Raw genomic sequence first — 26,240 nt, forward strand, 5'->3', positions numbered from 1 at the left:
CACATTGTATCTATTCAGCATATCTGATGCCGCCTACATACACATCTCAATCCATCCATTCTGACCAGATTTAGCTGACACATACCTTTGCAACCAGATAATCACTGGGAAGCTAATTTAGTGCTAACTTTCCATGGTTGAACAGTACATTTATAAAGCTTTCCTGCTGCCCATAAATAACGGACATTGTTGAAACCTATTCTAGCATTCACAGTTAAAGAATGAACAAGGCTCTTCTGTTGTAACCAGTGCTTTTAAGCAATTCAATCAAATCCAAGGTTTAGAATTGAAGACGGGTGGAGGGATGAAAATTGATTTAATCTGGATCCTGTTTTCTTTCTTCCATTTTGTTTTCAGTATACTGAGAGCTCAAAACCCTTTCATGCCATGTGAAAAACCTGCTCCCTATAAAGTGTGTTTTCCCACATCTGTTTCTTTCTGAAGATAAAAAGATACACTCTCAATTTCTCATAAGCAACATTTTCCAGATAAGATGGGTATTTAACAGGATAACTGTTGGCATTTGCCATAGTTTTTATTTTTGATATCTAAATTTGTTCATCATCTGTTTGCTCGCCAAGAGTTTAATGCTTAAAATATATTGTGCATAAGAGATACACAAAGGAATGCAGATGCATATTTTTCCTGTTAGGATATTGTATTATAGCTGTTAGCCCATGCTGTGCTGAGTGGTTGCATAAGTGTAGGCCTACCACTTGTGAATTAAGAAAAGTCATGTTTTGTGAGATTCGTTCATTTAGTTTTGTTTACACTTCTTGGCAGTAAATTATCTTTATTTTGGCACCCAAGTTGAGAAACATTGATAATTTAAAGCATTTGGAAAAGAGGAGTCCTTTCAGACCATACATATGCATGAATATTCAAGATGTGCATTAGTTGTATCATCAATTACTCTTCAGTGTGTGAGGTGATAAAAATATATATCATTTAGCCCTAATAGATTAATACTGTGCCTTATGTTTTACGGTAAGATGTGTATTGGGATTTGTGTATAGGACTTGTATTTAAACTGGAGATTGATCCTCTACACACAAGGGAATCACCAGTAAAACAGTGCGGAAATGTTTTGACATGCTGCCAATGTGCTTCTGTGCTCTTAACAGACATATCCATTGATTCATTTATATAAATACTTGCAATGAAAGCATTGTTGAAACATGTGTAATTAGATTTAGATTTAAATTAACTTGCCAAGAGATCTGAAGAATGTCTCATTTTCCTTCTTAACGTGAATCATTAAAAGCTATTTAAAAAAAGAAGAAAAAAGCTATCTTAATATCCTTTTGATATGCATCTTGAACATAAAACTTCCTCACTCACCTGCACTGCATTGCTTTCAATAAGCAGGGATTCCCCTAAGGGGCCTTTTCCCCCTTTAAAAGTTACCCTTAGCAGCTGGCATTTGTCAAGATGAGCCTACATTTTTGTTCTTTTAGCTGCATAGCTCTCATGTAAGGGAAACATTAAATGCCCAGTTAGGGACATTGAACTTATGTAGTTTACTCCAGCTGTCAGAGATTCAGCACCAGCCTTTTGAAATTGTACCCTGTAGAGGCAATTCTTATTCATCCAAGCCCCAGATAATAACATTGTACTGTAGAGTAGAATTGAAAACTTGCTTTGGCAATAACACATTGCTGTGGGAATTCTTTACATTTAATGCATTTATCTAAAATGGAGTAGTAATACAGGTATACATTATAATGATACTGTACCTACATCTACCTTCAAAAGTATTTACACCCCTTAACTTTTTCCACATTTTTTGTGTTACAAAGTGGGATTAAGCTGGATTTAATTGTATTTTTTTTGTCAGCAATCTACACAAAATACTCTCATGTCAAAATGGAAGAATTTGCCAACTTTTTTAATAGAAAATGAAACAATGTATCTGTATCTTGATTAGATAAGTATTCAAATCCCTGAGTCGATACATGTTAGAATCACCTTTGGCAGCGATTACAGCTGTGTGTCTTTCTGGGTAAATCTCTAAGAGCTTTGCACACCTGGATTGTACAATATTTGCCCATTATTATTTTAAAAATCCTTCAAGCTCTGTCATGTTTGTTGTTGATCATTGCAAGACAACCATTTTCAAGTCTTGCCATATATTTCCAAGCTGATTTAGGCAAAACTGCAGCTAGGTCACTCCGGAACATTCACTGTCATCTTGGTAAGCAACTCCTTGTGTTTAAGGTTATTGTCCTGTTGAAAGGTGAATTTGTCTTCCAGTGTCTGTTGGAAAGCACACTGAACCAGGTTTTCCTCTAGGATTTTGCCTGTGCTTACAACCTGATCTCAGAGCATTTCGTATTATTCTGTACCTAAATCCTTAATGTTCCATTTAAAATGATATGTTCGTTTTGTATTGTATGTATTAATGTGTGGATGTCCATCACCCATTTCGTATGATATGTTACGAATTTGCAAAATGTGTAAATGTTATGAATTTGTGAAATATAAAATATGTTATGAATTTGCAAAATGTATGATATGTTATGAATTCTAGCTAGGTGGCCAACGTTAGCTAGCTGGCTAAAATTAGCTAGATTAGGGGTTAGGGTTAAGGTTAGGGTTATGTTTAGGGTTAGGGGAAGGCTTAGCTAAAAGGGTTAAGGTTAGGGGAAGGGTTAGCTAACATGCTAAGTAGTAAGTACTTGAAAAGTTGCTAATTAGCTAAAGTTGGCCGTGATGAGATTCAAACTCACAACCTTTGGGTTGCTAGACGTTTGCATTATACACCCACCCATCAACACAGACCAACAACCCTATTTTCATTTTTGCCTTAACTAATCATCTGTCTTATCTAACCATACCAAACATTTTTATTTTATTTAACTAGGCAAGTCAGTTAAGAACAAATTCTTATTTTCAATGACGGTCTAGGAACAGTGGGTTAACTGCCTTGTTCAGGGGCAGAATGACAGATTTGTACCTTGTCAGCTCTGGGATTCGATCTTGCAACCTTTCAGTTACTAGTCCAATGCTCTAACCACTAGGCTACGCTGCCACCCCAACATAACATATCATAATCATTTCTGTGTCCCGGATTTATATTTAAGTCTCGTCTATGAGACCAGGCTGGTGCTTAGCTCTATTCCGCTTCTTTTTATCCACAAAAACTCCCTAGTCCTTGCCAATCACAAGCATACCCATGACATGATGTAGCCACCACCATTCTTGAAAATATGAAGAGTGTACTCAGTGATGTGTTGTATTGGATTTGTCCCAAACGTAATGCTTTGTATTCAAGACAAAAAGTAAATTTCTTTGCTACGCTATTTGCAGTATTACTGTAGTGCCTTATTGCACACAGGACGCATGTTTTGGTCTATTTTATTCTGTACATGCTTCCTTCTTTTCACTCTATCATTTATGTTAGTATTGTGGAGTAACTACAATGTTGTTGATCCGTCTTCAGTTATTTCCTATCAGAGCCATTAAACTCTGTAACTGATAGGAAAACCTCCCTGGTCTTTGTGGTTGAATATGTGTTTGAAATTCACTGCTCGACATAGGGGCCTTACAGATAATTGTAAGTCTGGGGTACAGAGATGGGGTAGTTATTCAGAAATCATGTTAAACACTATTATTGCACACAAGTTTAGCACATTTTTACTCTTGAACTTATTTAGGCTTGCCATAACAAAAGGATTGAATACTTATTGACTCAAGACATTTCGGCTTTTCACTTTTAATTAATTTCTTTACATTTCTAAAAACATAATTCCACTTTGACATTATGGTGTTTTGTGTAGATCAGTGATGCAAAATCTCAATTAAAAACATTTTAAAATTCAAGCTGTAACACAACAAAATGTGGAATGTGTCCTCATTCTTGCCGCAGAAACTCCACAGAATAGTAAACCTACAGCCAAACTGTTTTTATTGAGTTGACTAAAATGACAATAGCAATCTTTCAATTTCATTTCAACTCTTACTTCCTATTTAAGTGATTTACGCACCTATCATGGAAACCATCTGCAAACATGGCAGGGTTGGCATTCCCTTCTGAAACCTTTTCCTATTTTCAGTGGCCTGGAAGAAGGTTGTGAGGGCGGGATTCTAAATTATCTGCCATGAGGGAGTTTTCAAATTTAGGGAGGTGACAAGTGATGGACATAAACCTGGGAGCCCAGTGACACAAAGAGACCTGGAGACCTTTCATGGGACGGTCATACAAGTTCCCTCTCTCCCCCTGAGTGGGGGGTAGGGGTCTCTCATCGCAGGGCAGCTTATTGTGGTGAAAGGGTTCAGTTCTAGGACTTCATTAAGCCTCTCTATTGTTAACATCTGGGTGAGGAAGAATGGGTCTTTCTCTGGTAAATTGTGCCCCGGCTTTACAAGGGGATTTTATTACGCTACGACGTTGACATTGGCAGCTACTGGCACGCCTGGCAATGGAAAACCTTCAGCTGTTTCAGTCACAGGAGATCAATCAAAGCAGCCTGTTTCCCTGAAGCCTTAGATTTCATCCTGAAACGGGGAAGTGAGGGACCTAGAATAAGCAGTGTGTGACTGTTCTTATTCTAAAGTCCAGAGACTCTGCAAGCAAGTACTTCCCCCTTTGAGCGCTTTCTGACTGCTCAGCTCACACACAGTCGGTTGTAACACTGTCAGACTAGTCCAGACAAAACACTTGCTCACACTTCAGTCCCCAGTGAACTACCTAGCCACTGACCCTCCCATCCCATCCATGTGCCACTCTGTCTCACCCCCTCTTTTAATATCTCTCCTTCTCTCTCGCTGACTCTTTCTCTCTACTCTCGCTCCTCTCTCTCAGTCTCCATCCATTCCCTGCTAGGGATGCGGCTGCCATAGCAACTGCTGAGTCACTCCCGGCTCTCTGCTCTCAGCTGCCGTCCTCTAATGTGATTGTTTTAGTGAGGGTGGCACCCAGGCCTTCAGTCATCCACCCTGTCTGCATGCGTGAGCATATTGACCAGAGTACTCCAACACGTATATTTGTTGCAGTCGATTCAGTTGAACGTAAAGATCCATCACTGCGGGTGTCGGAGCCAGATGACCCTGGGGGAGCTCTACAGGCCGAACGAGAGCCTTTCAGATGGGCAACTTTCCCACCACGGTGAAGCACTGCCTGAGCTACGAGGAACTAATCCAGGATTATCCGTGGCTAGCACGCTGGCTGCAGGAGGAGAAGGTGGGGGTCGTTGTCTTGCTTTTGCTGCTCTGCGCACATGACTCACTCATGACATAAAGGGAGGGTGCAGGGCGGGGACATGTGAAAGGACAGAGAGGGGGAATCAGCCAGGGACGTAGAAACAGGCACTATATTAAGTGACATCACACTGTGCAAATGCTCTATTTCGGAATAAATTCCATTGTCGTGATAAGAGCATATAAAATAATTAGTATGCCTATTAAGTAATAACCAATCTGTTTAGTATTGTACCACTGTTGACTTGAGGCCTAAAAGCAGGATCCTGTTTCTCCCGCATTGTCTGTCTGAAGTATTTTTATTGTCAAATATAGTGCATCAAGTGAGAACCCTTTTACTTCCGCTCGTCCGCACATCTGTTCCCTCTACCACAGGTAGATGAGTTACTAGTCAGGTATAACATCCCAAATTCTGTAATATTGTTGTTGGTAGACTGGTTTTGTTGTCAACTGTCAAATTGACTAGATACATTTAGATACTCAAAACTGACACACGTTTGACTGTTTAAAGAAAACATTTCATGCATTATTAAAGCGCCAGCAGTGACCTGAAGCTCAATTGTTCTGTCATAAGGGTTTAAGGTTGTAACACACATTAGGAGAGAAGAGAAACAGAGTTGAAGGTGCAAATAATCATGTGTTAGTGCTAGAGCCAGAAGAGACAGCCAGAAGAGGACTGGCCGTACCTCAGAGCTTGGTTCCTCTCTATGTTATTTCCTAGGATCCTGCCTTCTAGGTAGTTTTTCCTAGCCACCGTGCTTCTGCATCTGCATTGCTTGCTCTTTGGGGTTTAAGGCTGCGTATCTGTAAAACACTTTGTGACAACTGCTGATGTACAAAGGACTTCATCAAATACATTTGATTGATTGATTAGTGTTTGTGACAATAGATCTAAAATGATGTGTTCAACGTCTAACATTACTCTTTATTTTCATTTTTCTGTTTTTAGCGAGCTTTAACACATGAATACCCAGAGTATGTTAAAATTGTTGAAGTCGGGCCAAGAGACGGACTTCAAAATGAAAAGGTATATCTTTTAGTCACAGTCACCCATCTGACATACACAGAACCCCCCACCACCCATGAACACCCCAAAAAGTAATGTTCATTTAGGGGAGACTGGGGTTGGTTGTCTCACCATGGCTGTAACTATTTAAATTGTATTTATTTTTTATTATTCGCTGTTTGAGAGACTGGTGAATGTGCTGCTAAAAAGGCAAATCTGGGAGGCAAATCCAAGGGATGCAGGCGAACATAACGAACAAAACACTGTTTACGATTCCACTCGTTCGCAAAGAGGCAGGCGCGATTAGAACTCAGTCAGGTCAAGAATATAAGAAATCTGCCCTTTGATCTACACTGGGAGCAATATTTAGTTGACCCTTAATCGATTTTCTTTATTGTGTACTATATATATATATATACAATTAAAGTCGGAAGTGTACAGACACTTAGGTCGGAGTCATTAAAACTCATTTTTCAACCACTCCACACATTTCTTGTTAACAAACTATAGTTTTGACAAGTCAGTTAGGACATCTACTTTGTGCATGACACAAGTAATTTTTCCAACAATTGTTTACAGACAGATTATTTCACTTATTATTCACTGTATCACAATTCCAGTGGGTCAGAAGTTTACATACACTAAGTTGACTGTGCCTTTAAACAGCTTGGAATATTCCAGAAAATGATGCCATGGCTTTAGAAGCTTCTGATAGGCTAATTGACATAATTTGAGTCAATTGGAGGTGTATCTGTGGAGGTATTTCAAGGCCTACCTTAAAACTCAGTGACTCTTTGCTTGACATCATAGGACAATCAAAAGAAATCAGCCAAGACCTCAGAAAGAAAATTGTAGACCTCCACAAGTCTGGTTCATCCTTGTGAGCAATTTCCAGACGCTTGAAAGTACCACATTCATCTGTACAAACAATAGTACGCAAGTATAAACACCCTGGGACCATGCAGCCGTCATACAGCTCAGGAAGGAGATACGTTCTGTCTCCTAGAGATTAAGGTACTTCGGTGCGAAAAGTGCAAATCAATCCCAGAATAACAGCAAAGGACCTTGTGAAGATGCTGGAGGATACAGGTACAAAAGTATCTATATCCACAGTAAAACGAGTCCGATATCGACATAACCTGAAAGGCCACTCAGCAAGGAAGAAGCCACTGCTCCAAAACCGCCATAAAAAAGCCAGACTATGGTTTGCATCTGCACATGGGGACAAAGATCGTACTTTTTGTAGAAATGTCCTCTGGTCTGATGAAACAAATATAGAACTGTTTGGCCATAATGACCATTGTTATGTTTGGAGGAAAAAGGGGGAGGCTTGTAAGCCGAAGAACACCATCCCAACCATGAAGCATGGGGGCGGCAGCATTATGTCGTGGGGGTGCTTTGCTGCAGGAGGGACTGGTGTACTTCACAAAATAGATGGCATCATGGGGATGGAAAATTATGTGGATTTATTCAAGCAACATCTCAAGACATCAGTCAGGAAGTTAAAGCTTGGTCGCAGATGGGTCTTCCAAATGGACAATGACCCCAAGCATACTTCCAAAGTTGTGGCAAAATGGCTTAAGGACAACAAAGTCAAGGTATTGGAGTGGCCATCACAAAGCTCTGACCTCAATCCTATAAAAAATGTTTGGGCAGAACTGAAAAAGTGTGTGCAAGGAAGGAGGCCTACAAATCTGACTCAGTTACACCAGCTCTGTCAGGAGGAATGGGCCAAAATTCACTCAAATTATTTTGGGAAGCTTGTGGAAGGCTACCCGAAATGTTTGAGTTGAAACAATTTAAAGGCAATGCTACCAAATACTAATTCAGTGTATGTTAACTTCTCACCCACTGGGAATGTGATGAAAGAAATAAAAGCTGAAATAAATCATTCTCTTTACTATTATTCTGACATTTCACGTTCTTAAAATAAAGTGGTGATTCTAACTGACCTTAAAACAGGGACTTTTTACTAGGATTAAATGTCAGGAATTGTGAAAAACTGAGTTTAAATGTATTTGGCTAAGGTGTATGTAAACTTCCGACTTCAACTGTGTATATATGTATATATATATATATACAATAAAGAAATGTACACCATAAAGAAAATCAATTACGAGTCAACATCTAATTATTGCTCCAGCGTTGATCAAAGGGCACATTTCTTATACTCTTGATCTAACTGAGGTCTAATCGTGCCTGCCTCTTTCCAAACGAATGGAATCATAAACAGTGGTTTGTTCGTTATGTTCGCCTGCGTCCCCGGGATTTGCCTCCCAGATTTGCCTTTTTAGCAGCACATTCACCACTCTCTCAAGCGTCTAACTAAGCCCTCTCACGGCACAGGTCGAGGCTGACATGAAACAAACTACCCCATCTCTCAGTCAGCTCATTAGACAACTAGTCTAGAGATTCTGCTGACAGTGTGTTTGCTAGATGTAGGACGAAAGGCAATTTTAAAGCCGTCCCGCCACTCCTGACGTGTCTACAGACATCCCTACAGACTCTCAGAGAATGAGTGCCCAACTGGTAAATAGTCAGTTATAGATATGTCAGTCAGGTGACTATCTGCCAGCAGAGACTTCTATTGCAGTAACATTGAAGGGCTCTGGTTAGTATTACTTATCTAGCTAGAAGGATGAAATAAGAAGCTAACGTTAAACGGAGCCTAAAAATACACTACTAAGTTCTAATAATAACATTGCTTTAAAGAGAGTAGGCTCCTGAGACAGTGATGTGACGCTCAGTGGTGAGGCTGAGAGAGTCCCCCCCCCCCGTTCTGGACCTCACTAAAACAAAAATCCTAGTTATGGCCCTGTGTCTCAGGGGATGGTTGTCACCTGGAATATGGGGTTGGTTGTCACTATCAACATTACCACTGCCAATATACAATAAATTCTAAGCTTTTTTTGCGCTTGTGCTATAAAGAGCTCCCTTCATTGCCTCTCTTTCAAACACATATTTTTTCTGTTACCAAAACCACACACACACACACACACACACACACACACACCACACACACACACACACACACACACACCACACACACACACACACACACACACACACACACACACGCATAAAAGCTGAACATGCATACACAAATATACTCAATGTCATGTTATTCTTAAGGCATAAATGCTGAATTTTGTTAGGAATATCGTTCAATCAAAGAAAGGCTATTTCTAAGACTTGGTTTATTTCTTCATTTCCTGTTGCAAAAGGAATAAACTACTAGCAAACATTGTGACGACCAACTCCATTGTGTGACATCCAACCCCGCATTGGGTCTGCTTGTCAGAAATTTACAGAGTGTGTTTGATGGCTAATAACTCCACGTTGGTACAGTGAGGGGAAAAAGTATTTGATCCCCTGCTGATTTTGTACGTTTGCCCACTGACAAAGAAATGATCAGTCTATAATTTTAATGGTAGGTTTATTTGAACAGTAGACTGATCATTACTTTGTCAGTGGGCATCATTATAGACTGATCATTTCTTTGTCAGTGGGCAAACGTACAAATTCAGCAGGGGATCAAATACTTTTTTCCCTCACTGTATAAGATATGAGGATAAAAATGTCCCCATTTCAACCCAAGACCTTGGTCTTTCTCCTAATATTGAAAAGAGTCTTGTAAGATATACTGGTCCTGAGAAATACACATGAGAGTAAAACGTGTGAAAACAACCCCGGTCTCCCCTACAAATGATTTATGTTCACTACACACTACACCATTACAAACTCAATATGACATCTGAAAGCTGAAAGCTTACTTCCTTTGTGGCAAGCCCACATTTAGTTTTGTATTATGTAACAATCCTTTTGATTGATTCCGGGTTGATTTGATGATCCCCTTAAACATATGGATTATTTTTCTATGATTACCCAAGGCATGTGTTTCACATTTTCTTCTCAAAAAAGTGATTGATCAAATGAACACCAACTGCCCTTGAAATCTATGGGAAACATGACAAAATTTTACCAGATGGCTCATATGTTGTATGTTTAGTATGAGTATAGTATGTCACAACTTTATCATTCCCATATTCAAGTCTGCTGTAGCTGTACAGAATAACATGATGACAAAGTCAAACTATGGGGGTAGTACACGCTGTAATTGTAGGAAATATGTTTGGAATAAGTACAAGTAGCAGGTGAGTGCTGTAAATTACTTTGATTGCAAAGACATTGCAGCTGAATTGCCCAGATGTCCACGCTACGTATACCTCCAATCTTGAGAAGGGATCAGAATCAGATCATTGTTTTTCAGGAAATGGTTCCAACTGGAGTCAAAATCCAGCTGATAGACATGCTCTCGGAAACAGGCCTGCCTGTGATCGAGGCCACCAGTTTTGTGTCTTCAAAGTGGGTACCGCAGGTAATAACTCTTCTTTGTGTGCCCAGAAAGTGTGCTGAGTGATTTTATTAGGCTCTTATTGTTCTCCTCAGGACTACGGAGGGGAAACCTGCTTCTCCATCATCCCAGTTATTCCCTAGACCCGGAGATGTTTTGAGGGGTAAATCCTTGAGATATAGGCCTATTCCAAAATATAAGACATCTCACCTCATTAAATAAACTACAGATGACTGTGTTATATTAATTCTTTTTTTTAGTATTGAGACATGATGGGGAACAGCTAGCTCTATTTCTATATGAGCTTCTGGTAAATATAAGTTTTACGTACTAGTCTCACTTGCCAGTTGCAGGGCGCTTCACCAGCAGCTATGGGAAGAGACTATACTTTGTTGATATGTTTTGTAAACATGCTTATGCTTTTGTATGTTGTCCAGATGGCGGACCACACTGAAGTACTTCAAGCCATCCACAGATCTTCTCATGTTCGTTATCCAGTTCTGACACCCAACATGCACGGCTTTCAGGATGCTGTAAGCATTTCATTATTCATGCAAGAAATCACACTCTTCAAAATGAACAGATATCTCCCCAGCCTCCCCAGATACGACTACCGTTAATATATATAGTGCTACATCAAAGCTGAGTACACTTTATGCCTGAGATTAATGGAAACGTTTTACAGTGATTGTGTGTTGCATAATATTATATCTAAAGAATTGATATCTGTTGCAACCTCCTCCTGTCCTGTTGAAGGTTGCAGCTGGTGCTACTGAAGTGGCCGTGTTTGGGTCTGCATCTGAGACCTTCAGTAGGAAAAACATCAACTGCTCTATAGACGAGAGCATTCTGAGGTTCGAGGAAGTCATTTGCACTGCCAAACAACGACAGATTCCAGTCCGTGGGTTTGTATCACTCCTCACTTGCTTCTTCACCAGAGTAAAACGATTTGACTTTAACATCTTGCATTCATTCCACAGGCTCTATAGCTGATGTCAACTATGAACAATGCAAAATGCAATTTCTTTACTCAAATTACATTCAAGTTATTAGTGCAAGAGTCGATGTTGATGATAAACAAAATAGTTAGTTCAACATGTGTGTTCACTTCGCAGGTGTGTTGTGAAACCCTACAGTTAAACGTTTCATAGGCCTATTGTTACTCTCTCTATTAGCAAAGGAACACAGCGTTAAATGACTCCAGAAATAATAGGTTAATAAGCGAAGTTCCAGATGTGCACTGCATCGCTCTATGTGTTACTACAACTACAAGTCCAGATGTACAGTACAGAACCGCTGACATGAAGCATGTTTCCATTCAGTGGTACAGTAGCACCCCTTTCACCCAAACAACTGCACATTGACATGGCAACGCATCAGTTTGACACAGGCGTTCTGGCAAATGAGATTTAATGCCTGCTGTTGGAGATGGTTAGGGCAGCACTCCCTTCCCTGGAGTCCAGCTAGAACTTGCTGGAAATTCCGGTTGCAAACTGAAGTATCGTCTAACGACCGAGAGCCCAAGAGAAACATTTTCTACTTTTCACATGTTGTCCACTATTTCAAGCAGTGAACATTTCCTACACATATGGAATAGACATATAGTTTGACTTCATCCCCCTGCATCATTTCTCATTACTACTGTCAACAACATAAGGAACATATAACAAGATATTCAACACCAATTCGATATAAAATGTGAAGTCTATATTGCTCTGGCAGTTAGCGGCTAGTGAATCGAGAAAAAGGAGCTGTTCATTTTATGCTCTACCATAATTCTAATGACAGACAGAATAAATTATGAGTTTTTGACAAGAGAGAGATTACATTTTAGTACAATTCACTTTGTGACATTTGCCAAAGTTTACATGTTTATGACCCATGTATTAATATATGCCATGTGTGTTTATGACCCTTGTATGTTTTCTTTTAGATATGTTTCTTGTGCACTAGGATGTCCATACGAGGGACCCATTGAATCCACTAAAGTTGCAGAGGTAAGACACAATATCTGCATTGCCTACTTTATATGTGTACATGTAATCTAAACAATGTCAAATCCCCATAAGGACCGATTTCCTTTTCTAGACGAAGAGATAACATTCAGATGTCTGTAATGCTGTAGCTATGAGCTCCTGTCTGTTTCTCCTGTATGTCCAAGGGACTTGTTTTTTGAAGTTGCTCTATTCTTGGCTATAGGTGGTGAAGAGGTTGTATGAACTGGGCTGCTACGAGGTGTCTCTGGGGGATACTATCGGTGTGGGCACCCCAGGCTCCATGGCCAAGATGTTACACAGCGTCATGAAGGAGGTACCCAGCAGCGCTCTGGCCGTTCACTGCCATGACACTTACGGCCAGGCCCTGGCCAACATCCTAACCGCACTGCAGGTAACCACTGACAGTAAGGCGCAATATGGTTTATGTCAATCATATTCTTTTTAGAGACTGGGAGGTGGGAGGTGGGGTTTAACTCAAATCTAGCAACATTTTTGAGAAATGCTGCATGGTAAGTAACAATGTGGCAATGTGACATTATCAAGTGGTCGGTCATAGATGGTATCATAAATAATTTTGTGTGCCAAACTTATGTGCTCAGTTTTATGTGAGAATTGAGGAAGCATTGTTTGCGTGACTGAAAATATATTCAGAAATAGCAAAAACAAAGGTATATGTTACAATACGACATATGAAAATAGGAGAGGACACATCACTCAATTTGGAATTGGTAACATGATCTGGGAGTCCCCTACAAAGGAAAATAATACAAAAACTGCCCACCCCAAAAAATCCCAGAATCATAATGAACAAATGATAGGTCCACTGGGCTCTCTTATTACCAGCACCTACATTAAAGAGAATAAAAGAGTCTTTCAAGGATCATTAATAAAGCTTCATCCTTTCCTTAGACCACAAAATCTAATTAAGTTGTACAAAAGCTTCCTGTAATAGCCCTCTTTCTATGGTGTTTTTCACCACCTCTCTGGAGTGAACCTATAACTTGAGATTCAGTCGGGACATAAACTAGCGGTAATGTAGACATGGCTGTATCAGTTCTCTGGGGCACCCATTGTGCTCTGTCTCCCAGTTTGTCATCCTCGGCAGTGGAGGGATGCTCTTTGGGGGCTGGGTGGGTCAGCAGATGTGAGGGGGTCCACACAAAGGCTCACCTATTCGGTGTCTGTTTCACATGACAGTGCCCAGGCCTTGACAAAGGTACTGAGTGCGAGGGGGGAGACGGGCCAGCCCTGAGGGGCTCCCAACTCATCTGTCGCTTGGTTGTTGAACTATCTGACAATGCTGCACTTAAAGGGCACAGGGAAAATGATCCTTTCATTGGCCTGCTAAGAAACACATTGCAAATGGAGAATGCGAAAGAAACCCGTCCTGAGCAGCAACTATGTAACTGAGACAGGGAGGTTGCAGTGACAAGGGGAAATCTGTGATTGCTACATCCATTTGGGGATTTTTAAATTAATGATATATAGCTATTCATTCTTGAAGAATATAACTTATAAATGCATAATGAGCTTAGTTCAATTCACTTACCTCATCAGAACACAAAATATAAGCTTGTTTTACAAATTTATTTGTAAACAAAGTCATTGTAAATAAACACTCTATAGCCTCAAAACATGGTTAAAACTATCATTTTGATTTCATGGATGGTCAGCCCTTGCTTCCATAATTCCGTCTATGAATCTGAACATTTCGCCAGCCCCGTCCCTCAGCTATTTACCAAATCAGTGGCTTTGTTATTGTTTAAACTGCAGATTTCTCCTTTAAGAAAATATATGACCATTTTCATTGCTGTGCTGCAATCCCTCTTACCCTAAGTAACCCAAAGTCTGCATAACTTTTAGCACTGATTCATGGCTTTACTTATGAATTTATCTACTTCCATGTTCAAAGAATTGTGCATGTTCACCAAACAGCATTCTGGTTTGTATTTAAAAATAGTGTTACAACAGATCCTAATGTTGGGCGCTTTTGACAACGGGTGAGAAGAACCAGAGGGTGGGTGAAATTCCTTTCTGTGGATCACATTGAAATTGATTTATCACAGCTGCCCCGTGACCACTGAAAATAATAACAGGCATGGATATTTAGACAACCATTTGTCCTCCTCCCATCTCAACAACCTCAGTGGAAATGAAAGATTTTATCATAGATTTTTCATTACTGAGTGCCAGTTGTCCACACCACCAACTGGGAGAGAAATGAATTCCACCATCCCCTGTCAGAACCGGGTTACCTCTGCTTTTGTTCATGATAAAGACATTCCATGCTCTTTGTACCTTTTTTGGGGGAAGTTCTGGGGGCCTTTGTTATGAACCCACCTTTGGTGGGTCACACAATGAGAAAGTATGTACTTTATTTTTCAGACTTTGCTGGGAAATAGATTTGATCCGGCCCAACGTTTCCATGTAAACTTCAGCTGACTGCTGGGCTATTGATAGAACTCAGTGTAGCCAGACGCTCTTGGCTGAGAATTCAGACCTGTTCTTACGGATGTAGGATCTTGCTGAGAATTTTCCTGCACCGCAGGAAATGCGGATGAGCTTTGTGATTTACATAAATTCACTGAAAACCCACACTAACACATGGTTATATTAACAGTATTGCACTTTTCATGTAGACTACTTTTGGCCAGCTAATAGCCTAACCACCGATCAAGCAACATTATGGACTAAACGTTCTGTTTCTGCAGGATTATTTTGCTGTGACAATATAGATCAAATTAAGATCCTACATCTGTACTCATGGTTAGCTCCTCTACACTAAGCAAAACAAGTCCGAGTCAAAGCTCATTGACAGGGCTTTAATCTTGTGACTCTCTAAATATTTAGTGGAAAGTATGGATGTTATTCTGATAATGGGTGTCAGTGGGTCAGCAAGGGACACTATTCCATCTTGTCCAATACATCTAAATACTCTAGATGAGTGTTTTACAAATGGTGACTTGAGAGACCCACTAATGGGTTGTAGCTAATTCCTGCTGGTTAGTGGTTTTTGCCGGGGTCCTGGATAGAGATGTTTATGTTTACTTGTGGTTTACAAGAAACCTCCCAAATGGTCCCAGAACCAAAGTGTTTGGGAACCATTAGTGACAGAGACAAAGTTGTAATTAGAATGATAATGTTTCATAACCGTGGGCATGACAAATCAAACAGGCATGTTGTCCAATAAAACCTATGGTTTTGAGTTAACCCATACAATCCAGAGGACATTACATTTGAGCTGTGTAGGTGTAACATTGAGCGTCATGAAAGTGAAGTGAGATGGGTGTAAATACCTGTCAGTGGTAAACAACTCAGCCAATTTTCAACAAAGTGACTAAACATTTAGACAGGTCCATTCATGTGGTTTCATGGTTGATTACGAAAGCCTTAATCATTGGTCAAGGAGCAAAGACCCCTGGAATAATGAGTGTTAACATTAGGTGAATGTTAATGGCTCTTCAAACAAGAACTTGGAACAGTCTTGGCGATGTTCATAAGCATGTTAAGTGCAATAGCTAGCTAGCCAACAGCACGTCATATGACAATACTTTAACCTTACCCTAAAAATGGCTTGTGATCTGGCAACATTGCCAACATGACAGACTACAAGGAACTCCCATTTAATTGTCTGTTGAGGATATTAGCTTATTAGAATAGGCTTGTGTTGCAGGAGTCAGTGTATGTGCCAGGTGACCACAATGACGAAAGCCAGTAACTTGGTGGAAAATATTCCTCTCCGTGTGCGCTTGACATCAAGGGCTGGATTTAATCCGTATCACAGAAGTATCAAGGAAGATCCACTTAATAGCTCGATTTTGATTTAATGGCAATGTTCCCGCGTTCCCGGAGACTGCATTCACGCTAAACGCTGCATACAGTATGTCTGCTCAATCGGAAATTACCTTTACATTTTAATGCGGATCTTCCATGATACTTCCATTACGGATTGAATCCAGCCCCAAGACAACGTTCCCCTTTGCATGGTCTCTTTAGAGCACGAACACTCAAAGACATGGTGCCTTATTAAAGAGTAAAACACTATCAATGAATCAACCTTATGTTAACATGAAGTACTTGCTGCATCCCAAGGTGGAAAATGCATATTTTAATATTCTAAAAACCACACATATTAAAGTAAACTCTACAAACAACAAGGATAGATTGGCACAGGAAGTGGTTTAGCCCATGAGGCAAAATTTTGTATGAATTTAGTATGAATTACTCCTTCAGCTTACTGTACAAACCTTGGTAGTCAAATGCTTTGAGTGGTTTATAATGTAAGAGGTGCTTTCTTTAAGAGCGTGGTCTCTACTTGGCCAATGACCTCCATAGTCCAACAAGACAATAGACGGTTTTCATGCTTTAAGGTCTTCTGAGTAATCCATTTATGTTTTTGTCTACCTCCCTATTAGCCACAAATATCAAGGAAGAGGTTGTGGCTTTACAGTGGCAGGACTTATTTATTGCTGGAAAGGGCTGCCCCAGGTTAGAAATGTGTCAGCCTTGCAAGCTACCATTGAATACAATCTCCTTCAGTTCCACAGTTTATGTAGAGAAATGTCAAGGCTGAGTTGGCGAAACCTTGCTGCCTCAAACCCTTCAATGAACATACCCTTTCTGCCCCAACTGACGCACGGCCACACTTAAAACAAACAATACTGGGTAAGAGTGTTGCCATCTCTCAAGTTGTTCACTTACAGTATATAAGCCGCCTTCCGTAATCCCATATCATGTGATGTGAACAGCCAGAGCACACTATAAAGTTTATTTTGTCAGGAATGCATTGTTTTTATACCTCCACGGCTCACTGAATGTGGCTCTTTAACAGCCAGTCCACATCTGGTTTCTGAGCTGTGAGAGGCTAATTGAATGCTGGCAATTTGGACCTTCTGACCACCAGTCCCTGTGCGTATTTCGTCCCATATAGCAGCAAGAATCAGACATACTGTCGAAAGGGATTGCTGTGTTCTTGGTGTGCCCTGGTCCACCAGAGACCATCTGGCACTCTCGCAGTTAGCGGCAGAATGCGAGAGGTTTGGCACGGTAAATTACAACTCTGTGTTTACACAACAAAAAAGTCTGCCCAGTACAATATCCTGCCCTGGAGTTAACTAAGGTCTGGAAATCTCTTGCGCAGTGCACACCGGAGTGGATCACTTCAGCCAACACAAACAGCAATTACAGGCGGCTGAGACAGCCCCTGGATAAAATAGACCCTTTTCTCTGAGAAAAGGCACCAATTAGGACCGTTATTCAGAGAACAAACGGTGCTTCCATTATTGTTGTTTGTTTGGGTCTGTCCCCCAAGGACAGAAGTCCTTCATGGTTTCAGTCTGATGTGTCCCCGTGCCACAGCGGGGTCAGTGGGAGGATAAGCGCGTTAATTTTGTCTCATCATGGGATCCTCTGACATCTGGCTCTGCCAAGGAAGCAGGAAAACGTCTTTAATATTCTCCTGACGGTCACTGTTATGTGGAAAACCTTGCAGATATCTTAATCTGCGATGCTTCTGAAAAATAGATGCTTGGCTTCATAGTTTGTCCCGATGAAGACCCAAGGTTCCGATGCTGTTGTAAATAACCTGATAGCTTTGAGGCCTGAGGTCCTCAGAGGCATGTCATATAGTCGTTTTCCCCCATCCTGAAAGTAACAAGTGAAGCTGTGTAGGCAGGACTACAACGTTTTTATCACGTGGCTGTTGATAACTGTATAAAACTCAGGTTCTCTATTGGAGCATATAAATCATGTTTAAAAGCCAACATAAAAACAACAGCATATCTTGTGATATGAGAATAAACATCTGGTAAAACTTCTCTATGGTTCATAATGTCTTAATGAAACGTAAAGGTATTCGACAAGAATAATTAAACTTATCTACCAGACTGAAGATGTTTTTATGACATCAACATTTTGGACGAAGCAAGCTCATGATCTTTTTCTGAAAGGCAGGGTTAACATTTAATGGAAGACGAATTAGCAAAGTGGGTTGAAGGCAAATCCCACTGGCCACACCACATCATTTAAATGTGGAAATTGGGGTAATATTTGGTTGAGCCATTGGTCAGCCAGAAGTTTGTTGAATTCCCAATGTGTTATCACAATGCTTTCAACCATCTAAAACCATAGCCAAATTGCAATGAAAAACAATATCTGATTTTTGGTTTCGTTGTCATCTAAATGTGTTATCACTGTGCTTTCAACTATTTTAAAGCAAAACAAAGTTCAAATGGGAATACAGTGTCAGATATTTTGTATTTACAGTATACAACAATGTAATGTGTTATCACTGTGCTCCATCTAATAGCACAATCAAATAAATGACCTGGATTGAAGATGAGATTATATTAAAAGTAGCCTACATATAGTGCAATTGGTCAATGCTGTTCGAGATTCTGCACCAAATTTTATAGCAATTGTAAAGATCTCCACAGACCTGCGACCTTTGCATGCTATCTTCAACATGCACTATGATTACGTAAGACATTTATAGTTACAGTAGGCTAACTTCAAAATGTGGCCATAGATGTTACTCACTTTAAGGTTGAATAAATACAGTTGGCAACGTAACCAAATATCAACATTTGTAATGCTTGGATAGTTTCATCTGGGTCACTGGCGTAATCCTATTCTATAACTTGTATTTTTGGTTTAGCTCGAGAGGTGAATCCAACATATGCTTTGTTAACTTGTTGACAACTCAATAGACTTATTTACTGTATTGCAAAGTATCAACATTTGAAGGAGGTATTTATTTTGTGCCACTGACAAGTCTGGCTTTAATTCCAGTTTGTCTACAAATTAAGAATTGAAATGTTGGATTCATGTCACCATCTCCACCAATAATAAAAGGCAAAGAATGGGCTAAATCAAATCAAACGTTATTTAATGTCCATTTAAAATTTGATCACATTTTATTTTGTCCTATTATTTAACTTAGATTTTTGGTGAGATGGATATGTGAATCCAACATATCAATTATTAATTTGTAGACAAACTGGAATTAAAGCCAGACTAAGTAAGTGGCACAGATGGAACTATCCAAACAGAAATTGTGATATTTGTTTGCATTGACAACCAAACACAATTCAATATCCAGTATGTCTACAAATGAATAATTAATATGTTGGATTCATGTATCCAGCTCAACCAAAAAAACTAAGTTAATTTTGTCTGTAATGTATTTTTCGTTATATGTCGGACCCCGGTAAGACTAGCTGTCGCCATTGGCGTCGGCTAATGGGGATCCTAATAAATCAAATCCATCTCAACCAAAAATCAAAGTTAAAGAATAGGACTAAATCTAATCTAATCAAACTTTAAATGTACAAAAAATAAGTTTGATTTGATTTAGTCCTATTCTTTAACTTAGATTTTTGGTTGAGATGGATTTGATTTATTAGGATCCCCATTAGCCGACGCCAATGGCGACAGCTAGTCTTACCAGGGTCCGACATATAACGAAAAATACATTACAGACAAAACACTTTACAATTGACATACATTTAAAATCATGAACATGTAGTGTATGTGTGTATGCATCTATCAGTTACACATACTTGTCAGTACATACAAACAACAAGTAGGTCACATGGGGCAGTAATGGTTGCTGGGGGAAAGGCTGTCGTCTTATCGGCTCTGAACCAACCATGCTATTTTGTTTGTTTTTCGCATTATTCGTAACTTGTTTTGTACATAATGTTGCTGCTACCATCTCTTATGACCGGAAAGAGCTTCTGGACATCAGAACTGTGATTACTCACCTCAAACTGTTGGACGGGAAGGATATAATACAGACACCCGACCAGGCCCAGATTTCGCGGAAAGAAATCAGGGTGCCTTGTGAGGATCAGGCTAATCTGCCCATGCCTTCCATCCTGCTAGCTTACGTTCAATCGCTGGAAAATAAATGGGACGAATTGAAAGCACGTTTATCCTACCAACGGGACATTAAAAACTGTAATATCTTACGTTTCACCGAGTCGTGGCTGAACTACGACATTAAGAACATACAGCTGGCGGGTTATACACTCTATCGGCAGGACAGAACAGCAGCCTATGGTAAGACACGGGGCGGGGGCCTATGCATTTATGTAAGCAACAGCTGGTGCATGATATCTAAGGAAGTCTCAAGGTTCTGCTCGCCTGATGTAGAGTATCTCATGATAAGCTGTAAACCACACTATCTACCTAGAGAGTTTTCATCTGTATTTTTCGTAGCTGTCTACGTCTACGTACCACCACAGACTGATGCTGGCACTAAAACCGCACTCAAGGAGCTGTTTACCGTCATTAGCAAACAGAAAAACGCTCATTCAGAGGCAGCGCTCCTAGTGGCCGTGGACTTCAATTTACCTAATTTCTATTAGCGTGTTAAATGGGCAACCAGAGGGGAAAAAAATCGAGACAACCTTTACTCCACATACAGAAACGCGTACACAGCTCTCCCTTGCGCTCCATTTGGCAAATCTGACCATAATTCTATCCTCCTGATTACAAGTAAAAATTAAAGCAGGAAGCACGAGTGACTCGGTCTATAAAAAAGTGGTCAGATGAAGCAGATGCTAAATTACAGGACTGTTCTGCTAGCATAGACTGGAATATGTTCCAGGATTCTTACGAATGCATTGAGGAGTATACCACATCAGTCATGGCTTTATCAATCGTCCCCACAGTGACTGTAAATACATACCCCAACCAGAAGCCATGGATTACAGGCAACATTCGCACTGAGCTAAAGGGTAGAGCTGCCGCTTTCAAGGAGTGGGACTCTAACCCGGAAGCTTATAAGAAATCATGAACCATCAAACAGGCAAAGCGTCAATACAGTACTAAGATCGAATCGTACTGCACCAGCGCCGATGCTCGTTGGATGTGGCAGGGCCTACAAACTATTTAAGACTACAAAGGGAAGCACAGCCGAGAGCTGCCCAGTAACACAAGCCTACCGGACAAGCTAAATAACTTCTATGCTTGCTTCGAGGCATGTAGTACTGAAACATGCATGAGAGCATCAGCTGTTCCGGACGACTGTGTGATCACGCTCTCCGCAGCCGATGTGAGTAAGATTACCAGGACGTGCACTCCGAGCATGCGCTGACCAACTGGCAAGTGTCTTCACTGACATTTTCAACCTCTCCCTGTCTGAGTCTGTAATACCAACATGTTTCAAGCAGACCACCATAGTCCCTGTACCCAAGAACACTAAGGTAACCTGTTTAAATGACTACTGAACAGTAGAACTCACGTCTGTAGCCATGAAATGCTTTGAAAGGCTGGTCATGGCTCACATCAACACCATTATTCCAGAAACCCTAGACCCACTCCAATTTGCATACTGCATCAACAGATCCACAGATGACACAATCTCTATTGCACTCCACTCTGCCCTTTCACACCTGGACAAAAGGAACACCTATTTGAGAATGCTTTTCATTGACTACAGCTCAGCGTTCAACACCATAGTGCCCTCAAAGCTCATCACTAAGCTAAGGACTCTGGGACTAAACATCTCCCTCTGCAACTGGATCCTGGACTTCCTGACGGGCCGCCCCCAGGTGGTAAGGGTAGGTAACAACACTTCCACCACGCTGATCGTCAACATGGGAGCCCCTCAGGGGTGCGTGCTCAGTCCCCTCCTGTACTCCCTGTTCATTCATGACTGCACGGCCAGGCACGACTCCAACACCATACATTTGCTGATGACAGTGGTAGGCCTGATCACCGACAACGATGAGACAGCCTATAGGGAGGAAGACAGAGACCTGACCATGTGATGCAAGGACAACAACCTCTCCCTCAATGTGATCAAGACAAAGGAGATGCTTGTAGACTAAAGGAAAAGGAGGTCTGAGCATGCCCCCATTCTCATCGACGGGGCTGTAGTGGAGCAGGTTGAGAGCTTCAAGTTCCTTGGCGTCCACATCACCAACAAACTAACATGGTCCAAGCACACCAAGACGGTCGTGTAGAGGGCACAACAAAACCTATTCCCCCTCAGGAGACTCAAAAGATTTGGCATGGGTCCTCAGATTCTCAAAAGGTTCTACAGCTGCACCATCGAGAGCATCCTGACCGGTTGCGTCACTGCCTGGTATGACAACTGCTCGGCCTCCGACTGCAAGGCACTACAGAGAGTAGTGCGTACGGCCCAGTACATCACCGGGGCCAAGCTTCCTGCCATCCAGGACCTCTATACTAGGCGGTGTCAAAATTGTCACAGACTCCAGCCACCCTAGTCATAGACTGTTCTCACTGTTACCGCACGGCAAGCGGTACCGGAGCGCCAAGTCTAGGTCCAAGAGGCTCCTAAATAGCTTCTACCCCCAAGCCATAAGACTCCTGAACAGCTAATCAAATGGCTACCCAGACTATTTGCATTGCCCCCCCCCCCTCTCTTCTACGCTGTTGCTACTCTCTGTAATTATCTATGCATAGTCACTTTAATAACTCTACCTACATGTACATATTACCTCAATTACCTTGACACCGGTGCCCCCGCACATTGACTCTGTACCGGTACCCCCTGTATATAGCCCCGCATAGTCAGATGTTATTTAATGCTGTTCTTTAATAATTTCTTTAATAATTTGTTATTCTTATCTCTAACTTTTTTAGGTATTTTCGTAAAACTGCATTGTTGGTTAATGGCTTGTAAGTAAGCATTTCACTGTAAGATCTACACCTGTTGTATTTGCCACATGTGACAAATACAATTTGATTTGATTTGAAATGGGGGAGAGGCGTTGTGCCATGAGGTGTTGCTTTATTCGTATCTTGAAACCAGGCTTGCTGTTCACTTGCACTATATAAGATGGAAGGGAGTTCCATGCACTCATGGCTCTGTATAATACTGTATGCTTCCTTGAATTTGTTCTGAACCTGGAGACTGTGAAAAGACCCCTGGTGGCATGTCTGGTGGGGTAAGTGTGTGTGTCAGTGTTGTATGTACGTTGACTGTGCAAACAATTTTGAATTTCCAACACATTAATGTTTCTCATAAAAACAGGAAGTGACGCAGTCAGTCTTTCCTCAACTCTTAGCCAAGAGAGACTGGCATGCATTGTATTAATATTATCCCTCTGATTACAATGAAGAGCAAGACGTGCCGCTCTGTTGGAGATGGAGACGTGAATCCAACATATTAATGATTAACTTGAAGATTAAATGTGAAATCAACCAAAGTTTGAAACCTTAGGCCTATATATATTGTCTATTTTTAGTTGAACCCTGGGTTGAATTGAAACAATGGCTGTTGATTACTTTTTAAATGCTATATAGGCCTAAATAATATAATTGATTATATATGACTTATAAAGTATGGTTACATTTAATTTGCATTGTTAAACCTACCGTTTGGAATGACTTTGATAGCAACAGTGAATATATTTAGTTATTGAGAGATCTCTCAATAACCATTCTCACGATAGCACATTGGTAGTAGTCATTGACAAATATCAAAGCTAACTTGGGCTGTGTTAATAAATCTTTGGATGGGAGACCAAATTAATACCTGTAGATATATCAACTCTCCAGTAGGAAGTGTTGCCAAGCCTATTGTTTTTCTGATAGTGGAGGTAACTTTGGAGATCTGATGTTGTTTCAAAGGTACTAATTCAAAGGTACTAATTCAAACAAGGTTTGTCTATGTTGAACATTGGTTACAATGATGACATAATCCTGTGGTTGAAATTTCACCCTCAAAACATTTTTCAAATCCAATGTATTTTCCATGTAGATTCCATGTCACAATTCATTGATCAATTATGCTGAAGCAACATTGATTGAACTATTTTGTAGTCTTCATAACTTGGAAATGAAAAACTGTCACTCTCAGCTCTACTTAGGCCTACTGTCTCCTTTGCTTATGTCTGAATGGACAACATGTCGCTATGCCTTTTTGTGCTCTTTATACGGATTCTTCACCCCAGGACCATATGAGTGTAACGGCTGTTGCAAAGAGAGGACCAAGGTGCAGTGTGGTACGTGTTCATGATGGTATTTATTTTATCTGAACACTGAATCAAAAACAAAGTGGAACAAAACGCACAGCTCTGTCAGGTGAAAAACACAAGACAGAAAACAACTACCCACAAAAACCCTGTGGGAAAAGGCTACCTAAGTATGGCTCCCAATCAGAGACAACGATAGACAGCTGTCCCTGATTGAGAGCCATACCCGGCCAAAACAAAGAAATACACAAAACATAGAAAACGGAACATAGAATGCCCACCCTAGTCACACCCTGGCCTAACCAAAATAGAGAACAAAAACCTCTCTATGGCCAGGTCCTGACAATGAGGTGGATGTTTTGGGAATGTTTTACAACGATAAAGCTTTTTTTCCCCTGCAACATCAAAGTTCAACCATAAAACAGTAAGCCTATCCCTTGCTAAGCAAAATTTTCTGGCTGTTTGGTACCGTGGTCCAACAAAAGCGCAGACATGCAGGGGAACAACCCACAACGCATCATTAATTCTCATATGGAGGCCAGACACTTGGTAGCCAGGCTGTAAAAAGCATTTCCCCACAGAAAGTTGAACTCTCTATGACAATTACTTTTATTGTGGACGTTGCATGAACAAAATTGAAGTCTGAGACGTTAAACAAAACAAGAAATACATTTTAGAATTGATTATTTTTACATATGGGTGTGCTCTATTTATTCAGGACATGGAAAAGACTAAGACATTGTATTCAAGGACATCAGAGGGTGTCAGTGAAATTGAGTTATAGCCTTGAATTTAAACAACCCCTTTTTCAAAGCTTAGTAACACACACCTTTGGAATTACCCATTTAGAAATGTACCATAGGGAGAAGGCTAATTATCCAGTGAATGGATTGTAACAAGAGTAGTGTGGTTACAATCGAGTAACACTTGATCTATATGAAGATCGCTGTGCCTAGTAACAAAAATGTATGTACACAAATTTATATTTTGTGAGGTGTGCAGAAAAAAAGAGGTGGTGCAGAAAAACACAAGCTACCATGAGGATCAGAAAACATGACACAACAATACGGAACTTTGTGCATTTACAAAGTCTGCTATTACCAAAAACATGCCGCAAATGATGTGCCACTGCTTTAGTATGACAAAGAGGATGAGTAAGCTGAACTGTGGGGGGACACGACTGTTGCGCCCACTCATCTCAAAGAAACGAAGACCACATTTCTCCTAACTGCCCATAAATAAACCCACAACCCTGGCAGGGCACAGTATACCAACACATTACAATACAGGAGAACAGGGGACATTGTTCTGCATGGGATTTTACCTTCTGCTTGCCCTGTGCGTGTGGTTGCTGAATGTCTCTCCTGTGGGTATGTGTCTACCTCAGATGGGGATTTGTACAGTGGACTCGTCTGTAGCAGGTCTGGGAGGGTGCCCATATGCCCAGGGTGCCTCTGGCAACGTGTCAACAGAAGATGTTCTCTATATGCTCCATGGAATGGGCATTAAAACCGTGAGTGTTGCTTCACATAACTTGAAAATAGCCTTTGGAAACGGCTTTGCAATCCCTAGTGAAACCCCCCACCCCCTTCATCTGAGAAAGCTTCATTCATAGGATAGATTTCTTGTTAAAATGTGTTGTACATAAAGTGGTTTCTGCATAACCTTCATGTGTATGTGAGGCCTGCTTTTCCCATTTCCACAACTGTTTCTTTTGCAATTGCTCCCCCTGC

General features: G+C 40.7%; 1 protein-coding gene across 7 annotated transcripts in view; it reads left to right on the plus strand.

Annotated features, from left to right (window-relative positions):
* LOC106613523 (3-hydroxy-3-methylglutaryl-CoA lyase, cytoplasmic) overlaps nt 1-26,240 on the plus strand; it is a 28,087-nt gene that overhangs the window by 451 nt on the left and 1,396 nt on the right. The window contains exons 2-11 of one of the 7 annotated variants that reach the window (XM_014215873.3): nt 4,996-5,182; nt 6,149-6,226; nt 10,476-10,570; nt 10,655-10,722; nt 10,820-10,869; nt 10,997-11,092; nt 11,316-11,464; nt 12,493-12,556; nt 12,759-12,947; nt 25,895-26,020. In XM_014215873.3, coding sequence (XP_014071348.1) covers nt 5,087-5,182; nt 6,149-6,226; nt 10,476-10,570; nt 10,655-10,722; nt 10,820-10,869; nt 10,997-11,092; nt 11,316-11,464; nt 12,493-12,556; nt 12,759-12,947; nt 25,895-26,020 — 1,011 coding nt within the window. In that variant the 5' untranslated portion in view covers nt 4,996-5,086. Of the gene's footprint in view, nt 1-4,995; nt 5,183-6,148; nt 6,227-10,475; nt 10,584-10,654; nt 10,723-10,819; nt 10,870-10,996; nt 11,093-11,315; nt 11,465-12,492; nt 12,557-12,758; nt 12,948-25,894; nt 26,021-26,240 lie in introns of all 7 variants that reach the window. The other 6 variants (XM_045722982.2, XM_014215880.3, XM_045722985.2 and 3 more) reach the window with 6 other exon arrangements.

This window comes from Salmo salar, chromosome 01 (genome assembly GCF_965601325.2).
Source record: "Salmo salar chromosome 01, fSalSal1, whole genome shotgun sequence".
Classification (NCBI taxonomy): domain Eukaryota; kingdom Metazoa; phylum Chordata; class Actinopteri; order Salmoniformes; family Salmonidae; genus Salmo; species Salmo salar.